At 43.3% G+C, this 23,555-nt stretch overlaps 1 protein-coding gene across 1 annotated transcript in view; it reads right to left on the minus strand.

The window, feature by feature from the left end:
• The window catches only part of tmem135 (transmembrane protein 135), a 65,939-nt gene that overhangs the window by 24,196 nt on the left and 18,188 nt on the right, over window positions 1-23,555 (minus strand). Inside the window, exon 2 of the mRNA XM_060909218.1 lies at window positions 18,329-18,456. Within this exon, the coding sequence (XP_060765201.1) occupies window positions 18,329-18,456 (128 nt within the window). The remainder of the gene's footprint in view (window positions 1-18,328; window positions 18,457-23,555) is intronic.

The following is a 23,555-nucleotide window of genomic DNA, read 5'->3' on the forward strand; positions in this document are numbered from 1 at the left end:
GAAGCTTTCCAGCCAATGAAATTGCCGACACGTTGCTGACGGAATTAAACGAAGCTAAATATAGGCCCGCCAAGTAGTAGTCGATAAATGAAGCATTATAACAACAGTTCAGTCATGTTGAACGAGAAAAATATAGCGTCGTTAGGACCTTGCCACTCAGAACAACCTCGAGCTACATCCCTTCGCTCTATATCCTGAATGAAGAGAAGTAATTCGAGGATGTTCCGAGTGCGACCTTGCGTCAAAAATACGCACCACAAGCAAAACATCTGCGTCATTTATTTTAAAATTGCGTAAAATACGCATGACGCAGGGCAAAATGAATCACTGTAATTAGACAAAGAATTAGCCATATGTGGCTAGCTAAGGTGTTTGTGAGGCCTGGTGAGCTAGCTTTGGTTGCTAATTAGACAAAGAATTAGCCGTATGTGGCTAGCTAAGGCCCAAGGATCCTACCTCGTGGAGTTAAGACAAAAGGTGTTAATAGGGAATTAAGAGAGGCTTTGCATGCTTATCTATTAAACAATTGAGAGATTAAAAAAATAAATAAATTCAACACACTGCGTGTCTATAGTGCAACAATTAAACGCGAGTTTAAATTCACACTACTTCAATAAAAGCTAAATTCCCAAGACTAGGTTTGATTATGCCCAAAAATGCCAAGTCTTACTTCCGTATCCCACCTCTACGCGAGATTATGAGAAGATGTCCCGAGACTTTGGAGTTTTCACCGTTGTGGAGATCTCCGTGAAGCACAGGGAATTACTCGGAAAGGCTGTTTCACAGGAGCTCGTGGAGCATGTCTGTGGAAAGCAGAGAATTCTGGGTCCAACGCTTCGTAGCTTGTGGGAAGAAAACTCTGGTCAAACAATGTGCACAGCGCTTTGAATTAAAACTGCTTGGGCGGCAGTTGTGACGTCACTTCTAATACGAATAAAACCGGTTGTAACTCGATTGAGTTAAAGATTGCGCGACTCTGGAGTCTACCTTGGCCAAGGGTAAGAAAGAAATCACGCTAAATTGTGGATCTTGCAAGAAAGAGGTCTTTTTCTGGTTTGCTCAGGTGGAGCGAGCGATTCCTCCTTGTGTCCGTGTTGAATCATGGCGCCAAAAGAGGCGGAGCTAGGAGTTCCCGGGTTTCTTATGCCTTCATGTAGGATGTGACGTTGGTGATCCCGCCCCCGCATGACGCAGGTCAATGCGGAAGTTGGTGATGAGAGTTGTAGTCCTTAAAGGGACTGTTGTAGTTCTTAAACGGACTGTGTATTGTACCTACAATCCCCCTTTTGGTCTCAGGGGTATGATGGAGTCGTAGCACTGAGAGCACAGTACCGCACAGTCCACATGTCCGTAGTCCTTGAGGCAGCCTTGCTCTGGACAGTCCATGGTGTCCTGTGAAAACTGTGTAAACTCATGAGTTCCAGTAAGACAGTTGGAGGCAGAGGCATTTTGGGCATATACTCAGGCTATGGGCATTTTGGGCATATAATTACTCTAGCTAACTAGATCAAAGTCACATCTAAAAAAAATTATTGAACATTGAACATGAAACATGTACTTCATTTCCTACGCATAAAAAAAAACAAGAGAAGAAACGAAGGAAGGAAGAACAGAAGTATTAGTGTTTGGGTTGGTAAACCTAATCTTCTGGAGAAGTGATAGCAGCGGGTGGTCTGGCCAGAAAGAGTGTGCTAATGCGGCTAAAGCTGTCAGGGACGCAGACCATCTTATCCAGCCTGGCATGTAGTGTTATGTATGGGTTGCTTGGGCAGACCCAGTGGATGTCTTTAGTGGAGGTGCACATCTCTAAGTCTTGTGGATTCACAAAAATGAGGATAGCACTGCCAAGACTATATGCCAGGTGTATTTGCTATGAATACACACCTAGTAATAATAGCGGATTTTAGTATTTTATCTACCATGTTATAACGAAGGGTTATTACTTTATTGGGTTGGTAAGTCTGACCGGGAATGTTAGTGTACGCTTATGGGTGAGTGAGGCGTACAAGCTAGGTGGACAGGATGGGCCTAGCTGTCGTCCCCCCCCTTTTGGAGTGAGGACTGTTCAAAAGGTTTGATTTGATTATTATGGACCCATCGATATGAGAGCGTTTGATTAGGTCTGGATGTCCTAATGGGGTAAGCGACGGGGAATGGTTTTCCCACGATCGAAAGGTCTCGACCAGGGTGGTAGGAACTTCTCTGAGATTCGGGCGTAGTAGGCCTTTTGTCCTTTTAAACTCGAATCGAGATTCTTTTGGGCACCTGTAAAGGTTGACTGTAGGTGGCGTTGTAGGTCGGCGACATATTGATGTGCGGTGTATGCAATCGCAACGCTTATGTCCTCTGGTTTGTATAGGAGATGCGGTGGGAGAACCATCTCCCACCCAGTCATCATCCCAAAGGGTGTGACTTCAGTGGCGCAATAAGGGGTGGACCGAATGGCCCTTAGCACCAAGGGAAGTTTCACATCCCAATCTTTACCATGGTTTGTGACATACTTTCGCAGCATGCTCACAATGGTTTGAATGGCTCGTTCAACCTGACCAGAGAATTGAGGGTGGTGCGCGATATGGGGTTTCGCCTCGACGCCTAACATGTTCCACAGCGCAGCCATTATACCAGCAGTGAAATGGGTACCTGTGTCTGAGTCGATGGATAGAGGGAGGTTTTTCAACGAATTGTGGCCACTAGGGGGAATCGCGATGTCGGGTGTTTCGGCACCAGACTCGGTGTGCAAAGACATGAACTGAAGTTCATCGGAAATTTGGTCTCGCGTGGCGCTTGGTTGGTCGGTGTTCGCACTAATCTCGTCGCAACGGGTTCGTGCATGTTTTGTGGGGTTCAACGACGGCGGGGTCGTGATTTGTGTGAAGCTGACTAAGTTTATGTTGCAGGGCTTGGTTGGGATTGGGTCACCTTGTGAGAGCCGTGTCTGAGAGGTGGTGGTGGAGACTTTAGCGCGCATGAGATGTGCGTCTTGTGCGTTTGCCTTCGCCACCAGGGGAGGCCCTACATCCTGACCCTCGCCTGCTGTTTCAGAGGGATCTCCTCCCCCTTTCACGAGATCTACTCGCGGTTCCTGGCCTAGTCATGCCAGCGGGTAGCTTTTGTCATTTTTCTTGGGCTCTTTTATCTTATCTGTTGAGGGGTCTGACCTCTGTTGTAACAGTTCTTTAAATTCAGCCAAGCAGGCCTTCAAAGAGTTCAGCTCTGAGCGGAACTCACCAGGTTGGTCTGAGTCACTGTCTCTGTCACCTCTACCCCTACGTGGAGAGCTACGGTTGGAGTGCTCCTGCCATTTCCGGCCAGAGCGGGGATGACGATCTTGCTGCCAACCGTTTTGTTCCTTATGACCATTCTCATCTGATGAACGGTTGCCATGGTCACTATGGCCTTGCCATCGGTCTCTCCTGGCCTTACCTTGCCGATTCTCCCACTCACCCTGATGATGGCTCGGCAAGGGGCGGTTTGGACCGTAGTTTCTCCAGGTGGGTCCCCCTTTTGGAGCTTCACCTCTTTCTAAGGTTAGCGGGGGCTTGTCCTCACCCTGGAAACTAAGGACTCTGGGTTCATCATCGTTTCCGTTTGCGGTTTTGATGATGGTCATTTGGGCTAGTTGCCTAATTTCCCTCATCGAGTAGCAACCTCGTCGACACGTCAGTGTGACTTGAGTCCGCACACTTGGGTGGAGGTTATGTAAGAAGAGGGATTTGAAGCCTCTATCTTCTTCCAAGCCTGGTGCGCTACTACCCTGGAAATAGGCAGTACGTAGCCGTCTATAATATTCACGAGGCGCCTCAGACCGTTTTTGTTTGATTTGTATAGCACACAATGTCGCGGAGGTTTCATCCGTGTACGGCGCATATTCTTCCCTCATGTAATTGCGAAGTTTCGAGTAACTATCGCGAATGTTTGGGGGCAGAGTCTCTAAAAAGGCATGAACGCTGCTACTGGAGGTCTTCCAGATTAGCTTAAGTTTTTCTCACGTTGTGGCGTTCGGCAAGTCCATCAGGCATCGGTCAATCTCTCGTAAATAATCATTTACATTAGTTCTTTTATTATCGGGGTTGAATCGCTCGACATCTTGGGCAAGTAGGTCAATTTGCCGTATGCGGAGGGCTGGGTGCATGTCCTTGTGTGGCCTCCTTCGCTCTCCTGAGTACTCGCTGTCTGAGCTACTCTGGAATCGCTCCCGTTTTGCATGAGATGCGTAGTCTGATTCATCCGAGGATGGATCAGGGATACTGTAACGCACTGACCTGGGCGTGCTACAGGCCTGGGCTCGGGATGAGCGCAGGACGGCTCCATCTTGGCTAAACGACGGAGTCGAGTAGTGAGTTGATGGAGTTTGGCGGGATGTCTGGTTCTCGACCAGGTAATCCACGGTGTCCGGTTCGGACGCTGCCTCCCGCTCTGAGCTTCGGCGCATCATTGGGGGTCTTTCACGCCCCACGCGCCCTTCTTGGGGGCTCTGCTCCTTGGCAGCCCTTTTGGTGGCCTTTTCGGCTTTCTCTAGCCTTTCGGCGCAATCAAGGGAGTTCTTCAAGAGACTATGCTCCCTATATAAATCATTCACATCGGCTGCCAGCTCGGCGTTGCTGGTGCTCAGCCTGTCAACCTCTCCGCGGAGGGATCTGATCTCTAGATCAGTATCCTGGAAGTGTAACAGGAATAGCTTACCTAGTGCCTCTTGGACACTAATCGTTGTTCTCTTTGGATCGCTCATATGTTTTATTGAGTTGACTATGTTAATTTGGCATTCACGCCTACTCATGTCCTTAACACTGCTTGCCCTTTCGGAGGCAGAGCAGTGAATGAGGTCGGCGATGACGTCAAAGAGAGACACGTCTTGAGCGTTGTCTTCAATTTCTGAGACACGAGGGGATGCCATTTTGCTTAGGTTGGATATTGGATGATCAATTAATCAATGAGTTAATTTATTAATTAATTTTTATAAATTAATATTAACTATGTAATTAATTAAAAAGGTTTGTATTGTTTGGAAATGCTCTCTCTTATCCTAAGTTATGAATAGGTTATTAGTATTTTGTGATATGGTTATCACGCTACTGTTACCCGTTTTAACACACCTGGGGATATATCTTAGCAGCTGCTTAAACAAACTGATGGTTTATCTGTTGTTGCAACAATATTCAAGAAGTCAACAAACCAATCGCCTCACACGGGGCACCAATTTAAACTGTAGGTGCATTTGGGTAATTGAGTGATCAATCTCATTAAATCTGAAGGTTAATAATTAAATTGAATCAGTCTCATTTGAATCATTTTCAGTGAATCATTTTCATTGAATCAGTCTCATGTTATCATTAAATCACTCATGGAATCAGTCTCATTACTTAATACCATTAATTTTGGTGCTTAATAATAAATTACCAAACAGCTAAATCATGGTATATTCCAAATTATTATGATCACTTACCATATTACATAACTTGTATGCACCTTTTTGAATTCTTTGGGAGATTGGGCAACTTCAGAAATATTGGAACACAAATAAATACACACAGTTTCAATAATAAATGGATTTATTATTACAAAGATAAAAATGGATAATAGCAGTTGAAATATATACAAACAGTGAGATGTGTGCGCGTGCGTGTGTGAGAGAGAGACCTTGTGTGTGTGTGGTCTACACAAGAGAATTATGGCCCTTTTCCACTACCCTTTTTCAGCTCACTTCAGCTCGCTTCAGCTCACTTCAGCCCGACACGGCTCGCGTTTCGACTACCAAAAACCGGCACGACTCAGCTCGTTTCAGCCCTGCTTAGCCCCTAAAACTCGCACCGTTTTGGAGTGGGGCTGAAGCGAGCCAAGCCGTGCCGAGTGAGGCTAGGGGCGTGAGCAGACACTCCCCTGTGCACTGATTGGTGAGGAGGAGTGTCCTCACATGCCCACACACGCCCCGCGAGCACGCTGGGATCTGTAAACACCGCAAACCCGGAAGGAGAAGAATTACGAATTACGAGAATTTCAGAAGCCTTATGCGCCTCGCCTCATCTATACGCTCTTGCCAGTATCTGTCCGCGTTGTCGGTGACAACAAGCCACAGCACCAAGACCAGCAACACTAACGACTCCATGTTTATTGTTTACTATCCGGGTCGTGAGACTACCGCTTAAAAGCTCACTGAATCAGTGACATACAGAGCATCGTGGACGAGTTCGCGGAGCGCAAGGCTCGTCGTATGCCCTTCAAATAATGCGCGCAGTAGGCTATTGATGTTTTATTATGAGCCATGTACAGTATGTCGCCTAATGTTTTTTTGTTTCTGAGTTACATGTTCGTTTGAAGGACTTAATGTACAAAATAACATAGTTGCACCCCGTAGTGTTGAAATTGGTAAACACAGTGCATTCAGTGAGGTTTGCACTGCCCTCCTTTTATTTCTGACTCTTCCTGTCACCGTTGCAACCTCTGAGCACTCATTCGTATGCCCTTCAAATAATGTGCGCAGTATAGGCTATTGATGTTTTATTATGAGCCATGTACAGTATCCTAATGTTTTTTGTTTCTGAGTTACATGTTCGTTTGAAGGACTTGATGTACTAAATAACATAGTTGCACCCGGTAGTGTTGAAATTGGTAAACACCGCAGTTGCGGACATTTTGTAGCCTAAAATGATGTTATGATAAGCTTTAATAAAGGGCCCGGTCATTTGCCCCGCCCCCGACCCGGCTCTGACTTGTTCCGCCACTGTCACTGATGTCACTGTTTGCGCTGCTTAATGACATCACGTGACGTCCACCCACTTTCGCTAACTCCACCCAATGTGTCCACCCACTTCCAGCCAGCACGGTTCAGCGCGGTTGTAGTCGAAATGCAACTCCAACAGCCCCGCTCAGCTCGACTCAGCACGGCACGGCTCAGCCGCGTTTGTAGTGGAAAAGCGGCATTAGCTCTGGTAGCTAACTCCACATGTGTTTGTGGGGGAGGAGTTGACCATATGGTAAGGCCTATGACCTAGCAAAAGAAAGAAGCTAGCGTGGGATGCTAACTGAGGTGTGTTTGTGAGGCCAGGTGAGGCCTGTGACCACGTGTTTGTGTAGGCCTAGATTAACCTCGTGTGGCTAAGCTAAGACAAAGGAATGCTAGCTAAGGTGTGTTTGTGAGAGGCCAAGTGTTTGTGTAGGCCTAGATTAGCCTTGTGTTTAGCTAAGGCAAAGGAAAGCTAGCTAAGGTGTGTTTGCGAGAGACCACGTGTTTGTGTGGGGCCACGTGTTTGTATAGGCCTAGATTAGCCTTGTGTTTAGCTAAGGCAGAGGAAAGCTAGCTAAGGAGGGTGTGTCACCACATGGGGTTTGAGAACAAAGGATTTAGCTCTGGTTGCTAGCTAAAGGTGTGTTTGTGTGTGTGTGTGTGTGTGTGGGAGGACCGCCACGTGTTAGAGACAAAAGATTAACTCTGTGTAGCTAACTCCACGTGGTGAAGGCCTTGTGATCCCTTGAGACAATACAATTAGCCCTGGAGGCTAATGGAACAAAAGAATTAGCCGTGTGTTTAGCTAAGGTGTTTGTGAGGCCTGGTGAGCTAGCTTTGGTTGCTAATTAGACAAAGAATTAGCCGTATGTGGCTAGCTAAGGTGTTTGTGAGGCCTGGTGAGCGAGCTTTGGTTGCTAATTAGACAAAGAATTAGCCGTATGTGGCTAGCTAAGGCCCAAGGATCCTACCTTGTGGAGTTAAGACAAAAAGGTGTTAATAGGGAATTAAGAGAAGCATGCAAAGCTTATCTATTAAACAACTGAGAGATTAAAACAAACAAAAAAAAAATTAATTCAACACGCTGCGTGTCTATAGTGCAACAATTAAAGGAACAGTCCACCGTACTTCCATAATGAAATATGCACTTATCTGAATTGAGACGAGCTGCTCCGTACCTCTCCGAGCTTTGCGCGACCTCCCAGTCAGTCAGACGCGCTGTCACTCCTGTTAGCAATGTAGCTAGGCTCAGCATGGCCAATGGTATTTTTTGGGGCTGTAGTTAGATGCGACCAAACTCTTCCACGTTTTTCCTGTTTACATAGGTTTATATGACCAGTGACATGAAACAAGTTCAGTTACACAAATTGAAACGTAGCGATTTTCTATGCTATGGAAAGTCCGCACTATAATGACAGGCATACTAACACCTTCTGCGCGCTTCGGCAGCGCATTGATATCTGAGCTCCGTATCAATGCGCTGCCGAAGCGCGCAGAAGGTGTTAGTACGCCTGTCATTATAGTGCAGACTTTCCATAGCATAGAAAATCGCTACGTTTCAATTTGTGTAACTGAACTTGTTTCATATCACTGGTCATATAAACCTATGTAAACAGGAAAAACGCGGAAGAGTTTGATCGCATCTAACTACAGCCCCAAAAAATACCATTGGCCATACTGAGCCTAGCTACATTGCTAACAGGAGTGACAGCGCGTCTGACTGACTGGGAGGTCGCGCAAAGCTCGGAGAGGTACGGAGCAGCTCGTCTCAATTCAGATAAGAGCATATTTCATTATGGAAGTACGGTGGACTGTTCCTTTAAACGCGAGTTTAAATTCACACTACTTCAATAAAAGCTAAATTCCCAAGACTAGGTTTGATTATGCCCAAAAATGCCAAGTCTTACTTCCGTATACCGCCTCTACACGAGATTATGAGAAGATGTCCCGAGACTTTGGAGTTTTCACCGTTGTGGAGATCTCCGTGAAGCACAGGGAATTACTCGGAAAGGCTGTTTCACAGGAGCTCGTGGAGCACGTCTGTGGAAAGCAGAGAATTCTGGGTCCGACGCTTCGTAGCTTGTGGGAAGAAAACTCTGGTCAAACAATGTGCACAGCGCTTTGAATTAAAACTGCTTGGGCGGCAGTCGTGACGTCACTTCTAATACGAATAAAACCGGTTGTAACTCGATTGAGTTAAAGATCGCACGACTCTGGAGTCTACCTTAGCCAAGGGTAAGAAAGAAATCGCGCTAAATCGTGGATCTTGCAAGAAAGAGGTCTTTTTCTGGTTTGCTCAGGTGGGAGCGAGCGATTCCTCCTTGTGTCCGTGTTGAATCATGGCGCCAAAAGAGGCGGAGCTAGGAGTTCCCGGGTTTCTTATGCCTTCATGTAGGATGTGACGTTGGTGATCCCGCCCCCGCATGACGCAGGTCAATGCGGAAGCTGGTGATGGGAGTTGTAGTCCTTAAAGGGACTGTTGTAGTTCTTAAACGGACTGTGTATTGTACCTACAGTCTCATCATACCCATGTCTCTATCTCACTCTCAGTATTCATACTCTGTTCCTGTATGAATGTTTTATGTTGCGCATCAACAAATTAGTTGAACGGTTCTCACAGCTATGATTACATGATGACGCATGTAATAATACGAGACCATATCAAAACCTCTGGGAAAGAACAAGTTCGGAAAACTTTGCTCTTTCTTTAAAAACGGACTGGATGACGTTACTTTGAAATATTACTCACTACTTCACAGGAAAATATCAGACTGTCCGTACATAAAGACGGAGACATTTTCACACAGCTAAAGCCTAGGTCACAACCGGACGTACGATTTTTTTGGCCGTGCGATTTTTGGCGTTTCCCAAATCGCTGCGTTTTTTTTGTTCGTGGAGAAAGACACACGTTGGCCGTAAGTTTGTCTTGCAACCTGAAAAAAAACGTAAACGCCCGTAGAGTTTGTTTGACATGACAAAGAACCTCTGCGGCCGGTCTGCGGCCAGTCTACGGCTCGAAAATCAGCACGTCACACGCGCACCCTCCGTGCGTTTCTTGCGTTTTTTGCACGTAGACCGGCCGTAGGAGCACGTACAGCCAGTTGTGACCGAGGCATAAGGTGTTTGTTTTGTGACAGACATAAGCAAATTCATACTCCAGTGACCTCTGACAGACGATCCAAAACCCCAAACCAGAAAAAGTTGGGACGGTATGTTGAAATTGAAATTAAAACTGAAACCAGTGACTTGTAAATAATCTTTGACCTGTATTGCACTCAGAACAATACAACAGCACATTATTTGATGTTTTACCTCATTCTTTTTTTTTTAAACACTAATTTTCGCAACACATTTCAAAAACATTGGGACAGTAAAGTATTTACCATTTTATAATGTTGCCATTCCTTCTCACAACACTTAAAAGAAGTTTAGGGACTGAAGACACCAAGTGATGAAGTGTTTCGGGTGGTATTTTGTCCCATTCTTCCTGCAAACAGGTCGTAAGGTGTGCAACGATCATAACGGGGTCGTCGTTGTTATAGTTCTCGTTTCAAAATTCGCCACACATTCTCTATTGGAGCCCAGGAATTAAATAAATGCAATAAAAACGAACTGTTTTTAATTGTAGGTATTGTATTTAAAATTATATTGGATGTGCCAGAAGCAAACATAAAACCCTGCATGCAGGGCATTCTCAGTCAAAAGGGATTAATGATCCAAAAGTGGAGTCTGGTCCATTAACACAAGAACTTATTGCCATGTTTGTGTTCAGCAAACTTGCAAATTATTAAAACCAAGAAGTGGCTATAGAAAACACTCAATGGGATTAGATCCTTACATGCTAAGAAGGATTTTTCTGACGAATTGGAAAACGATCCATCCGTTGAGTTCCCTGACATCTTAAACTACCTGGTGCTGCAGGCATCGTTCTACACGGACAAACAGATGAAAACCTGGAAGAGCATGGAGGCGTACAACTTTTTAGATGTGGCTGGGTTAAAGATCTGGGGATCTATAAACTAGAAGGCGGTAGACGGATCTAAGTGCAGGAAGAGTGTTTATTAGCAGGCGTGATATTTACAAAAGCAAAACAAAAAGTAGAGTATTTAAACAGCGTTATAAACATGGGTAGAAACAAATGTGACAGTGATAATGATAATACTTCACAAAGCCTCTGTGAAAACAGCTTCCGTATCTGTGCGTGATGACTGCACTCAAATCAGTATCAGGTGTTTCCCATAACGACTGGGTCCCAAGCGTGCGCACAACGTGCTCCGTGAGTGAGCACGGCGGCTCAAGCGCACAAAGGCACGACAATCAAGTGTTCACCTGTAGGCCGCTGTCAGAATGCGCTATCGTTCAATCCCGTTCCGAGAATCGGGGCACTACATTTCAAACACATCATGACATTACTTATACCCACAAGAATCGTATATAAAAAGTTCTCCACTTGAAATCCTGCAGTTAATCAAAGAAATTATATTAAGAAGCGAACTTTCTTCAAGCGCGTAAGGTTCCCGATTCAGTCGTTATGAGGCTACCAGTAACGGCTCGGCCAATCAGAGCAAGCCTAATTGGGTTGCCCCAACTAAGTAGGTCAATCATTGCGCAGCGAGTTCACACTTGTAAACAAGCATGGCGAGTGACACTTTAAGCAATCTAACTACCAGTCTGCAGTACATAAAAGAGCTCTTCAACCAGTCATCAGTGCTCCTAGTCCAGATGGATATGGTTGGAAGGTAAAGGACTGTGATCTGGACATTGTTTGGATGACCAAGGACCCTGCTCCTAAGGCTATCCTGGAATCTCTCCACTGTACTTGTAAATCGAGTGCTTGCACTGGTGGACAGTGCTCTTGCTACAAGGCAAAATTGGCTTGCACGGACCTTTGTAAGTGTTCAGACTGTGAGAACTGTGACAGATCTGATGTATCACCAGAGGAGACACTTGGCATGGATGAAAATCTATCGGATAGTGATGACAGTGATTTTGACATTTGAACACACACATATTCCAGCGGCTAGTTTACATGTAGATTGTTTTGTTTAAGATATTGTTATTCTCTCTTGTTTTCATTGTAAATTGTTATACTGTGTATATTTAAAATCTAATACCCATTCCACCTCTCTTAATTTGAACATTTTTAAAAGCAATTTGGTCATTGTGCATATGAACTTATAATACATTAAATTAACAAGTAGATGATATTGTGTTTCTATGATAGGCCTATAATGATAGCAAACCATCTTTTTAAAGAAATTCTTAATTTGTAATTTTTGCATCCAGCCAGAGAAGTATATTATTTTGTTAAATATTGTGTGTCAGGCCTACTATATACTGGTATTGCTAATATTGTACTATTCGAACTTTGGTTCTTGAGGCAAAATTAATTTGATAAAATCATTAAAGTTTTTATGTTTCATATTTGAAATCTTATGGCAAACTTTTTTTTTTCATAGTTCTTTTTTTAGAATCTGATTTTAAAGTGTTTCTGTAAGAAATCTTATAGTCTAGACCAGTGATTCTCAAACTGGGCTCCATTCTAGTGGTACGCCAAAGAATCACTTAATTAAATATAAATAAAATTTTTAAAAATAAAATAAAACATGAAATACTATCCATAATATCCGAATGGATGAAAATATCTTATCAACCGATGACAAGAAAATGAAAGGAGATACAAATTAAGTTAATAATTTTAAAAAGTTTGCAAGTGCTTCTGGGTAGCCATACGTAGCGTACGTACACATTCCCGCCGGTTCTGCTGACAGACGGTTATCCGCCATTGGTAGACTAGGCTGTGATGGGAAAAGGTGGAGGTGGCTTTGCTAATTATGACGAGTATGACAAAATTACTGTCGTGGCTTAAATCCGCGAATGGGAGCGTGGATCAGGAGAGAGGGAGAACTGAAGAGGACGTGTGTGAGCCGAGCGCAGATGCTAACGACAGTGGCAAAACCAGCCCCAGAGCTGCTAGCAAACAGCAGAAACCAGTGAGGAGGAAGTATGACAAAAAATACATAAAACTGGGATTCATTTGGAGCGGGACAGAGGAGCTGCCCAGGCCGCAGTGTGTTGTATGTGGCGACGTTCTGAGCAATGAGTCCATGAAACCATCGCATCTCAAACGGCATCTTACAACCAAACACACAGCACTAAAGGACAAACCAATGGATTTTTTTTTTTTACGAAAACGTGATGAACTGAAGCAGTCCAAGTCCACCATTCTGTCCTATGGTACACCCGTAGCCAAAGCACAGGAAGCTTCATATCGTGCCAGCCTCCTGATCGCCAGAGCCGGTAAGCCGCACACAATCGGGGAACTGCTGTTTGCCATTAGCCAAAGAGATGACACGTATCATGTGTGGAGAGAAAGCTACCAGAGAGTTAAACTTGGTGCCACTTTCAAATGACACCGTGTCAAGGAGAATAAACGACATGGCTGACGGTGTTAAAAAGACACTGATTGAGCGGCATTAAGAACAGTAGATATTTTACCATACAGCTTGATGAGACTACAGATGTTGCAGATTTGGCCAATTTATTTGCTTCATTATTTAAGTACAGTGTTTTATTTTCCTATATTTAAACACAGTGTTACTGTTCAAAGTACTGTGTGTAATGTTACAGTGGCCAACAATATTAAATATACTTGTTAAATAAAAACTCCGCCTTGTTTTTAATGAATACTTAGGCCTACTACGCTACTGTATTTTAATGTTGGTCATTATGGTGGTACTTGGAGAGCCAAGTATTTTCTGAGGTGGTACTTGGTGAAAAAAGTTTGAGAACCACTGGTCTAGACCATCAGTCCTACTGAAATGTGGAATGAGATTTAATTTCGGTTCACAAGTTATAACTACAATTAACCTTTATTCAATGAATACTTAATTTCAAATGCTAGTTATCTTTCTGAATTAACGGATTGACATTGGTTTCAAGAGATATTCAAAAAATTTGGCCTGGAGAAAATGAGTTGCATAGAGAGTGAAGTTTATCCTGCTCAATCTTGATGAAGTGCCGTATTACACTTTGTGTATCTTTTATTTGGTTAAAGATAATTGACTCGTATTCACAGGATGTATACATGGTGGGATTGGTAATGGCCACAGAAAAAATCAATGCTGTGCGTTTTTATATTAAAAAAAGATATGCACCATCAAAAAGAGATATAGACCCCAAATTGTCAATTTTTTTCGCTATATCGACAACTTGGGGGATCATTTTCTCAAATACTGCAGGTTTTTTCATGGAGAACTTTTTAAATATGATTCTTCATTCACTTGAGTCTCAGAAAAAGCAAAAGTTAGGTAGTGCCCGAATTCTTGGAACAAAACTCCATTTCTAAGCCATTTTCAGCTTTTGACTGCGGCCTACTGCTATGTGACCACAACTTTTAGCTCACATGTATATCGCCACCAAAATGCCTCATTTTTATCGATAACCCATCGCAAAGCATCGCGAGCTGTAGTGTAACTGTAGCTTAATGAGACAGATGTGACGTCGGATGCAACCCAGCAATTGTACCCAACTACGAGTAAAAAAAAATTCATTTCAACTTGGGGAGGGGGGGGGAATTTGCAGCCCACTAGATGGCGCTTGAAACACTGTTATAGAGGAATATATGCATTTCTTTATTTGAACTGACCAATTATGTTCGACTCACCACACCCTTGTGTGAATATATACTTATGTCTGACTGAGAATAAACCAAGAAACATCTCTGAGCGTGGTTTCTGTGTCAGTGGTGTCCCTCCCAAGCCTGAGTGGCAGTCACACAGGGGTTCTCATCTCATCTCATCATCTCTAGCCGCTTTAGCCTGTTCTACAGGGTCGCAGGCAAGCTGGAGCCTATCCCAGCTGACTACGGGCGAAAGGCGGGGTACACCCTGGACAAGTCGCCAGGTCATCACAGGGCTGACACATAGACACAGACAACCATTCACACTCACATTCACACCTACGGTCAATTTAGAGCCACCAGTTAACCTAACCTGCATGTCTTTGGACTGTGGGGGAAACCGGAGCACCCGGAGGAAACCCACGCGGACACGGGGAGAACATGCAAACTCCGCACAGAAAGGCCCTCACCGGCCACGGGGCTCGAACCCGGACCTTCTTGCTGTGAGGCGACAGCGCGAACCACTACACCACCGTGCCGCCCACACAGGGGTTACTGAATCAATCTTCTATTCTTAAAACTTGGATGCACCCAATTACAAAATCTAACATGAGCAGAATGTGGCTTTGCATTGTCTTGTTGAAATATCTTTGAAAAAGATGTCATCTTGAAGGCAGCATGTGTTCTCCAAAATCTCACTGTGCTTTTCTGCATAAATGCTGCCATCGCAGAAGTGCAAGTTACCTTTGCCAAGGGCACTGACACAACCCCATACCATGACAGACCCTGGCTTTTGGATTTGTTGCTGGGATGGTCCTTTTCATCTTGGGTCCAGAGCACACGGCGTCCATTTCTTGCAAAACGATCTGGAATACTAATTCGCCTGAACACCAATACATGTTTCCACCGTGTGATGGTCCATCCCAGAGAAGTCAACAGCGCTTCTGGACACACTTAACATAAGGATTCCTTTTTGTACAGTAAAGTTTTAACTGGCATTTGTTGATGTAACTCCGTATTGCAGTGCTTGACAAAGGTTTGCCAAAGTAATCCTGAGCCCATGTGGTTATATCAGCTATAGATGAATGACGCTTCTTGATGCAGTGCCATCTGAGGGATCGGAGATCACGGGTGTTCAGATTAGGCCTGCACCCTTCCCCTTTATGCCCCCGAATTCCTTCAAATTCCTTGAATCGCTTCATGATAACATGCACCATAGAGGGTGAAATATCCAAATCCCTTCCTATCTTTGAGCAGCATTGTTTTTTAAACACTTTCTCATGCACTTGTTGAGATCCTCTGGAACTGGAGATCCTCAGCCAATATTTGTTCCTCAAAGACCAGGTCTTTCCCGGATCCTGATTTTTACATCACCTGTTTCAAATCACATCATTATTTAACTGTTTTACCTCATTACTCGTCCTAAATTGCCCCATTCCAACTTTTTTGGAACGTGCTGCAGGTTTGAAACTCAGGAAAGGATGTATATATTAACAAATGAAATGAAGTTGAGCAGACAAAACGTGAAAAATCTTGAGTTCATACTGCCTGCAATGAAATACAAGTCAAAATAATTGTTTTTATTTGCATTTTCCATACCGTCCCAACTTTTCCTGATTTCTGATTGTAAATTCGAATGGAACTGCAAATTGCATTTTAATATGAGCCTTGTGATATTAAAAGATACTGGTAATTTTACAAAATTTCCATTTGGGGTCAGGTGCTCGCCTGACAAAACCCAGGAAACAGGTGTACTTTTGGGCTAAAGTTTGCATAGCAACATGTATATCCTAAATCGAGTTTACTTTTTATAAAAAAAAAAAAAAAAAATCACATCATCTGTGAGTGAGTATGCAGCTTTTATAGAACGGGCCCTGGATTTGTAGTAGGCATATCAGACGCTCGCTGGCCGTGCTGTGAAAACTATGCGTGCAGACGCTCATCAAAATTTCCAAATATCATTGCTTAAAGGGGTACAGAATATAATATATACGGTTGCTGATGTGACAAAGTAACGTATTCTTAAGTATTCTATCAAATTTATGTACTATAAAACAACGAAATATCTTGGTAATTGTAAATATAATAGTTGGTACGCTAAAGCGCACAAGAGTCGCCATTTTTAAAAGACCGTGACGTCAGCCCTACCCACTGCACTAGGAGAGAGAGAGAGGGCGCGCGGACAGAGAGAGAGAGAGAGGGCGCACGGACTGAGAGAGAGAGAGAGAGAGAGGGGGCGCGCGGACAGAGAGAGAGAAAGAGAGGGGGTGCGCGGCCAGAGAGAGAGAGAGAGGGGGCGCGCGGCCAGAGAGAGAGAGAGAGGGGGCGCGCGGCCAGAGAGAGAGAGAGAGAGAGAGAGAGAGAGAGAGAGAGAGGGGTCGCACGGCCAGAGAGAATACCATCATCAAAGCTTATTATTTCTGCTTTGCAAAGAAATTTCTCTCGTTAAGGTCTGTTCAGTACTCTGGGAGTAACGGCAGATTGAAGTTTTTAACTTTTATAGGGATGTTCTCTCGCTCTCACTGTTTCTGATTAAGTATTCAGCAAAGCTATGTTATGCTTCACGGGAGACTTCGAAGTGAGTTTTCATAGCTTTACCTACTTATTTTTTTATTCAAATCAACCTGATTCATGTAAATAAATAACTATTTTAGAATATAACTGTAGTTGTTTTGATGAAAAATACTGAGACCTTAGTGGTCAGAATGAGATTTAAAAACAAGAGTGCTCCGAGAGCACAATATCCCCTGCTGGCAACTATGCCATAACTCTGGTAAAATGTGACTAAATTGAACGAAATTGCAATATGCGTATTACTGACATATAACAAAGAATCCTGCCAAGTTTGGTGAAATTCCTCCAAAAATTGTGAGAGGAGTTGATTTCAGAAGGTGAGTACCCTTCCTGGGATGGATGGATGGACGGACATCGCTATGACATAATCCCCCTTTGGGCCTTTCAGCCAGTGGGAGATAAAAATTGTGAGGGAAGTTGATTTCAGAAAGCAAGCACACCTTGATGAAATTACCAAAGTACAAGTTTGTTAATAATCAAGGGCAGAACTCTGGTAAAATTTGCCCAAATTAAACGAAATTCCAATATGCGTATAACGGCCATATAACAAAGCCTTCTGCCAAGTTTGGTGAAATTCCTCCACAAATTGTGGGAGGAGTTGATTTCAGAAGAACATACACCCTTATGAAATTGTCAAAGTACAAGTTATTCAATCAATGGTCAAAACTCTGGGAAAGTTTTCACCAACAAAATTAAATCCCAATCTGTGTATTACCGTCATATAACAAGGCCTTTTGCCAAGCTTCGAGAAATTCATCCAAAAATTGTGAGAGAAGTTAATGTCAGAAGGCGAGCACACCTTCATGAAATTGTCAAAGTACAAGGCCGTTAATCAAGGACTGTAACTCTGGTAAATTTTGTATTTAGTATACAACCATTTATGTGCCTGCCAATTTCCATATAAATATCTTGAAAAATCGAAGAAAAAAAAAGTTAAGAAAAAAAACATTCGATCTCATTGGTTAATGAGGCCCATTTTGGACCATGTGATCCTCATACATAATATTACCGCCGTTATTTTTTTTCAATCTTTGATTTGTAATATCTCAAGAATGGATAAACACAGTTTAATTCTGTAAAAAGTATGTTGTTTAGCATTCAATTCTGAATTCACTGCCAGCAGTTTCAAGTAATTTGGACTGAATTTGAATTTTCACCTGATATTGCCTATAGGACACGTTTTTTATAATTTGCCTCATTTCTGTCTTCATATAGAGGTCAAAGCCCAGATGCCTGACAATTGTGAAACAGAAATGTATTCTTTAGGACTCTGTATATTGTACCTGGACTTTAACCAGTCGATAAGAGCAAAGATTCACTAACATATCTCGTCTGTCTGTAAAACTGGCACTTCAAATTTGCTTCTATTGTAAATAACTGGAGAGAAAATGCTACTGTTTATGTGCTCCTACCTAAGTAGGCAGAAAAAGACAATGTACAGGCCTCCATTTGTAGTCAGAAATGACGCAGACTGCAGGATCTCAGGGAGGAGTTTCTTCTTATAGTAGTCTTTTTTCCTTCTTCTGAGGACAGCTGCAATCTAGAGAAGCGTTACATTTGTCAGAAAATGACTATCGGATCAACAGGAAGGCTTTTCTCTTTACTCATTTATACAATTATGTATTTTGTTATATAATAATAATAATAATAATACATCTGTTTTGTATAGCGCTTTTCATGGTACTCAAAGACACTTTACAGAAGGTTCAAAAATACACACATATACACACACACACACACACACACACACACACACACAGACAACAGATAAATAGGAAGGTGATCTGCAGGAAGGTGACGTGTCAAATGTCATATGCAGTCTTGAACAGGTGGGTTTTAAGATGGCGCTTGAAGGAAAGTAGTGTATCGGAATTACGGATGGCCAGGGGGAGAGAGTTCCAGAGGGTGGGGGCAGCGATGGCGAAGGCTCTGTCTCCGAGGGTCCGGTACTTGGACGTGGTGATGGGAGTGAGGAGGTTGGCATCTGCAGAGCATAGTCGGCAGGTGGGGGAGTGGCGATGGAGGAGATCAGTCAGGTACGAGGGTGCAAGGTTGTTGAGGGCCTTGTAGGTGATGAGGAGGATCTTGAAGTGTATGCGTTGTTTTATGGGAAGCCAGTGAAGTTGACGGAGGACAGGGGTGATATGTTCTCTGGAGGGAGAGTGGGTGAGCAGCCGGGCAGCAGAGTTTTGAACTCTTAATATGGACTTAAGTGTTTTACTAGGAAATACACCACCCGTATTTTTTATACAAGGTACATCTGAGACATTGAGTAACATCTTCCAATATCCTCACTCGTGAAGAAATCGAAGAATTGTTTTGAAAAATGTAGGTACTTTTTGTTTGTGAATGTGTCGATATAATAAAAAGAAAGGGGGAAAAAATCACATGTTTACTTGAAGATATGAAGTTTATCTTCTCGTGTTGAAAAACTCACATTTTTCACACAAAATACATCGTGGATCTGAGTGACATATTTAAACAATATTCCATTCAATATCATGCTAGCTGAATGGAATATATCTGACAGACCATGAAAAAAAGCCAGCCAATATTATTTATTATACATACAGGCCACTTTTTCTATGGAATAAAAACATTATTTTTTTCATGGTCCGGGTTCCATCAAATCCTGCGCTCTGATTGGCTGGCGAGTGGGTCCGTATCCTACAATACGGACCCCGGATACGGACCTCTGGCGACTCACTCGTTCACAACGAAAACAAACATAGTAGTAATCTGTCAACATTTTTTTTCGCATTTCTCAGGAGAATAGCATTAATTTTACAGTATGGACAGCGATAACGACAGTCTTCACAGCGAAAGCGAGTTTTACTACCCTGATGAAGACGAAATAAAAGAAAACATTTCAGGAGAAAGCAGAAAACCTGTAACTGTTGCTAACGCCGAGCAAATCCGGCAGTTTATTGAGGAGCAAAGGGCAGAAAATACAACAAAAAAGACGACCAACGACCTCAATGTCTTTGAGAAGTTCTGTCGAAACCTAAATGAAGGTCGAAAGGTGGAAGACATACCTGGCGAAGAACTAAACACGTTGCTGTGCAATTTTTTCATGTCCGCAACAAAGAAAAATGGCGACGTGTACGAGCCGTCCTCGCTAACGTCTTTCCAGAGAAGTGTCCAGCGCTATCTGAATCAGTCCAGCTCGCAACCAAATATCTTCACGGACCCGGAGTTCAACAATTCAAGAGAAGTCCTTATGGCCCGTAAACGGCAGTTGGTCGAGGTTTTCGCGAAGGGAAACCATCCACAAGCAGCCAGGGCGTTGACAGAGGACGAAGAGGATTTGCTTTTTGACAAAGGCCTTTTCGGCACCCATGACCCAGAAGTTCTCCAGAGAACCGTATGGTGGGTTCTTGCACTGCATTTTGGCTTCAGAGCCCAAGACGAGTCAAGAAAATTGAAGTGGGGAGACGTAACTCTTGAACTGGAGCCCGAAACGGGAAATTAAGTCCTTGTGTGGCGAGCTGAGCGAGGAAGTAAGATGCGCCATGGCGAAGGACCCCGGCGAGCCTTCTATCCCACTGCGCATGCAACTGGTAATCAATCATCGCTGCCCAGTTAACATCTATAAAGCATTCGCCAGCCACCGGCCAGAAGCAGCAAAGAATCCAGAATCCCCGTTTTTTCTGGTGATTAACCATAAGAGAAAGGAAAACTTGCAGATTTGGTTCAGCAATGGAGCCCTGGGCAAAAACGCGATCGGGAAGTTTCTTCTGAACGCTGCTGAAGCTGCAGGTTTACCAGGCAACGTAAGCAACCATTCCGTCAGGAGAACCTGTATCTCCCGTCTGATGGACGCTGAGATTGCAGAGAATTACAGTGGGGAAAACAAGTATTTGATCCCTTGCTGATTTTGTTGGTTTGGCCACTAATAAAGACTCGATCAGTCTGTAATATTAATGGTAGGTGTAGTCTAACATGCTGAGACAGAATATCACAAAGAAAATCAAGAAATCGACTTTAAAGAATTTGTATTAATTTATTTGCATTTTATTGAGGAAAATAAGTATTTGAACCCTCTTGCCAAAAGGACTTAGTACTTTGTGGCAAACCCCTTATTAGCAAGCACAGAGGTCAGACGTTTTTTGTAGTTGATGACCAGGTTTCTGCACATATTAGGAGGAATTTTGGTCCACTCTTCTTTGCAAATGACCTCTAAATCATCAAGATTCCGTGGCTGTCGCTTGGCAACTCTGAGCTTCAGCTCTCTCCATAGATTTTCTATAGGATTCAGGTCCGGAGACTGGCTGGGCCACTCCATGACCTTGATATGTTTCTTCTTCAGCCATTCCTTGGTTGCCTTGGCTGTATGCTTTGGGTCATTATCCTGCTGGAAGACCCATCCACGACCCATTTTAAGCTTCCTGGCAGAGGGAAGGAGGTTTTCACTTAGGATTTTACGGTACATGGCTCCGTCCATCCTCCCATTGATACGGTGAAGTAGCCCTGCGCCCTGTGCAGAAAAACACCCCCAAATCATAATGTTACCACCTCCATGCTTGACAGTGGGGATGGTGTTCTTGGGGTCATAAGCAGCATGTCTCTCCCTCCAGACACGACGGGTTGAATTGATGCCAAAGAGCTCAATTTTGGTCTCATCTGACCATAACACCTTCTCCCAGTCACTCTCCAAGTCATTCAGATGTTCATTGGCAAAGTTCAGGCGGGCCTGCAAATGTGCTTTCCTAAGCAGGGGTACTTTGCGAGCACTGCAAGATGTTAGACCATTGCGGTGTAAAGTGTTACCAACTGTTTGCTTGGTGACTGATCCCAGCTGCTTTAATATCATCCACTAACTCCGCCCGTGTTGTATTAGGTCTATTTCTCACCGTTCTCATGATCCTGGAAACCCCACGAGGTGAGATCTTGTTTGGAGCCCCAGACCTAGGTCGATTGATGATCATGTTGTGAGTCTTGTACTTGCGCACAATTGCACCAACAGTTGTCACCTTAACGCCCAGCTTCTTGCTAATGGTTTTGTAGCCCATACCGGTCTTGTGCAGGCCTACAATCTTTTCCCTTAAATCCACAGAAAGCTCTTTAGTCTTTCCCATGTTGGAGAGTTTGGAGTCTGACAAACTGATTGATTCTGTGGCCAGGTGGCTTTTATACAAGTCATTAGTGATATCAGGTGTCTTCAATTTAGGTGACAAGGTAATTTGGAGAGTCTAACTTGTCTGTATTAACAAGAACTCTTGATGGTTACTAGGGGATCAAATACTTCTTTTTCTCAATAAAATACAAATAAATTAATATAGATATTTAAAAGTTATTTTCTGGATTTTCTTTGTGATATTCTGTCTCCACATGTTAGAATACACCTACCATTAAAATTACAGACTGATCAAGTCTTTCTTAGTGGGTAAACCAACAAAATCAGCAAGGGATCAAATACTTGTTTTCCCCACTGTATGTGGCTCAACTCAGCGGGCACAAAAACCTGAAAAGTCTAGATGCCTATAAATCTGCTTCTGCTGGTCATCAAAGGAAAATGTCAAAGGTTCTCTCCACATCAAACACACAACAAAGTCTACCGGTTCAGTTCTCCGCAAGCGTTAACTATTGTCAAGAATCTGCAAGTACTACAGCTTCTGGTTTATTTTCTGGTGCCAACATTGGGAAGTTTGAAGGATGCACGTTCCATTTCAACTTCACTGGTCCCAACACAAGCGATACTACTTCTAGCTCTGCAACCAAGAGAAGGCGCTTCACCTTTCTTGACTCTGATTCAGATTAATAAAAAACATTTTCCTTTCCCAAGATCAAGTTTTCTTTTCGGAAAATTCCGAGCTCCTGTAGCTTCTCAAACAGATTTCTGATGAGTTTGTAGCAGGTTTGTTCTAAATATGGATTTCCTTTCACGTGTTCTCATTTTGTTAGAATTTTGTAAAGAAAAAATTATATATATATTATTTACTACGATGAAAGCTGACGTAGCTTGTCAAACAGATTTTTGACGAGCTTGTAGCAGGTTTGTTCTAAATATGGTTTCCCTTTCGGGAAACATTTCAGGAGAAAGCTAAAAACCTGTAACTGTTGCTAACGCTGAGCAAAAACATGGCTGAATGACTCAATTTTGTATAAATAGGGGACTACATAGGCGGCAAAATGTAGTTTTTTTCCTGCCATGGAAGTGCACTTATATACCGAGGAGGAAGCAATCTGCATGACAGCCATGAATGAGGATTCAAAATGGTGGCTCGGCTCGGTTTTCCCTTTCAGGCGCTCTCGTTTTCTGTTAGAATTTGGTAAAGAAAAAAATAAATATATTATTTACCAGGTCGGTCCTTATGGTGAAATAACGTGACCTCAGCCTTGAATACTGACCTCAACCCAGAGGGCCTCACTCAGTACTTTCAAGACCTCGGTCACGGTATTTCACGATACAGACCTCCCAGCTGGTAAATAACATTCTATTCCCTTCTAGTGGGTTTACTGATAGGATGCAATATTGTTATCATATCGCTTATCCTCCATGTATTACGCCACTCTCCCCAATGGAGAATGAGCGTGCAATATTGTTATAATATTGCATGTTATCAAGACAACACGACATCACACGTCAGAGCTCATGTGAAGATCCAATGACAAAACTTTTCTGCCGTGCACGTGCAC

The sequence above is a fragment of the Neoarius graeffei genome, chromosome 25 (assembly GCF_027579695.1).
Source record: "Neoarius graeffei isolate fNeoGra1 chromosome 25, fNeoGra1.pri, whole genome shotgun sequence".
Classification (NCBI taxonomy): domain Eukaryota; kingdom Metazoa; phylum Chordata; class Actinopteri; order Siluriformes; family Ariidae; genus Neoarius; species Neoarius graeffei.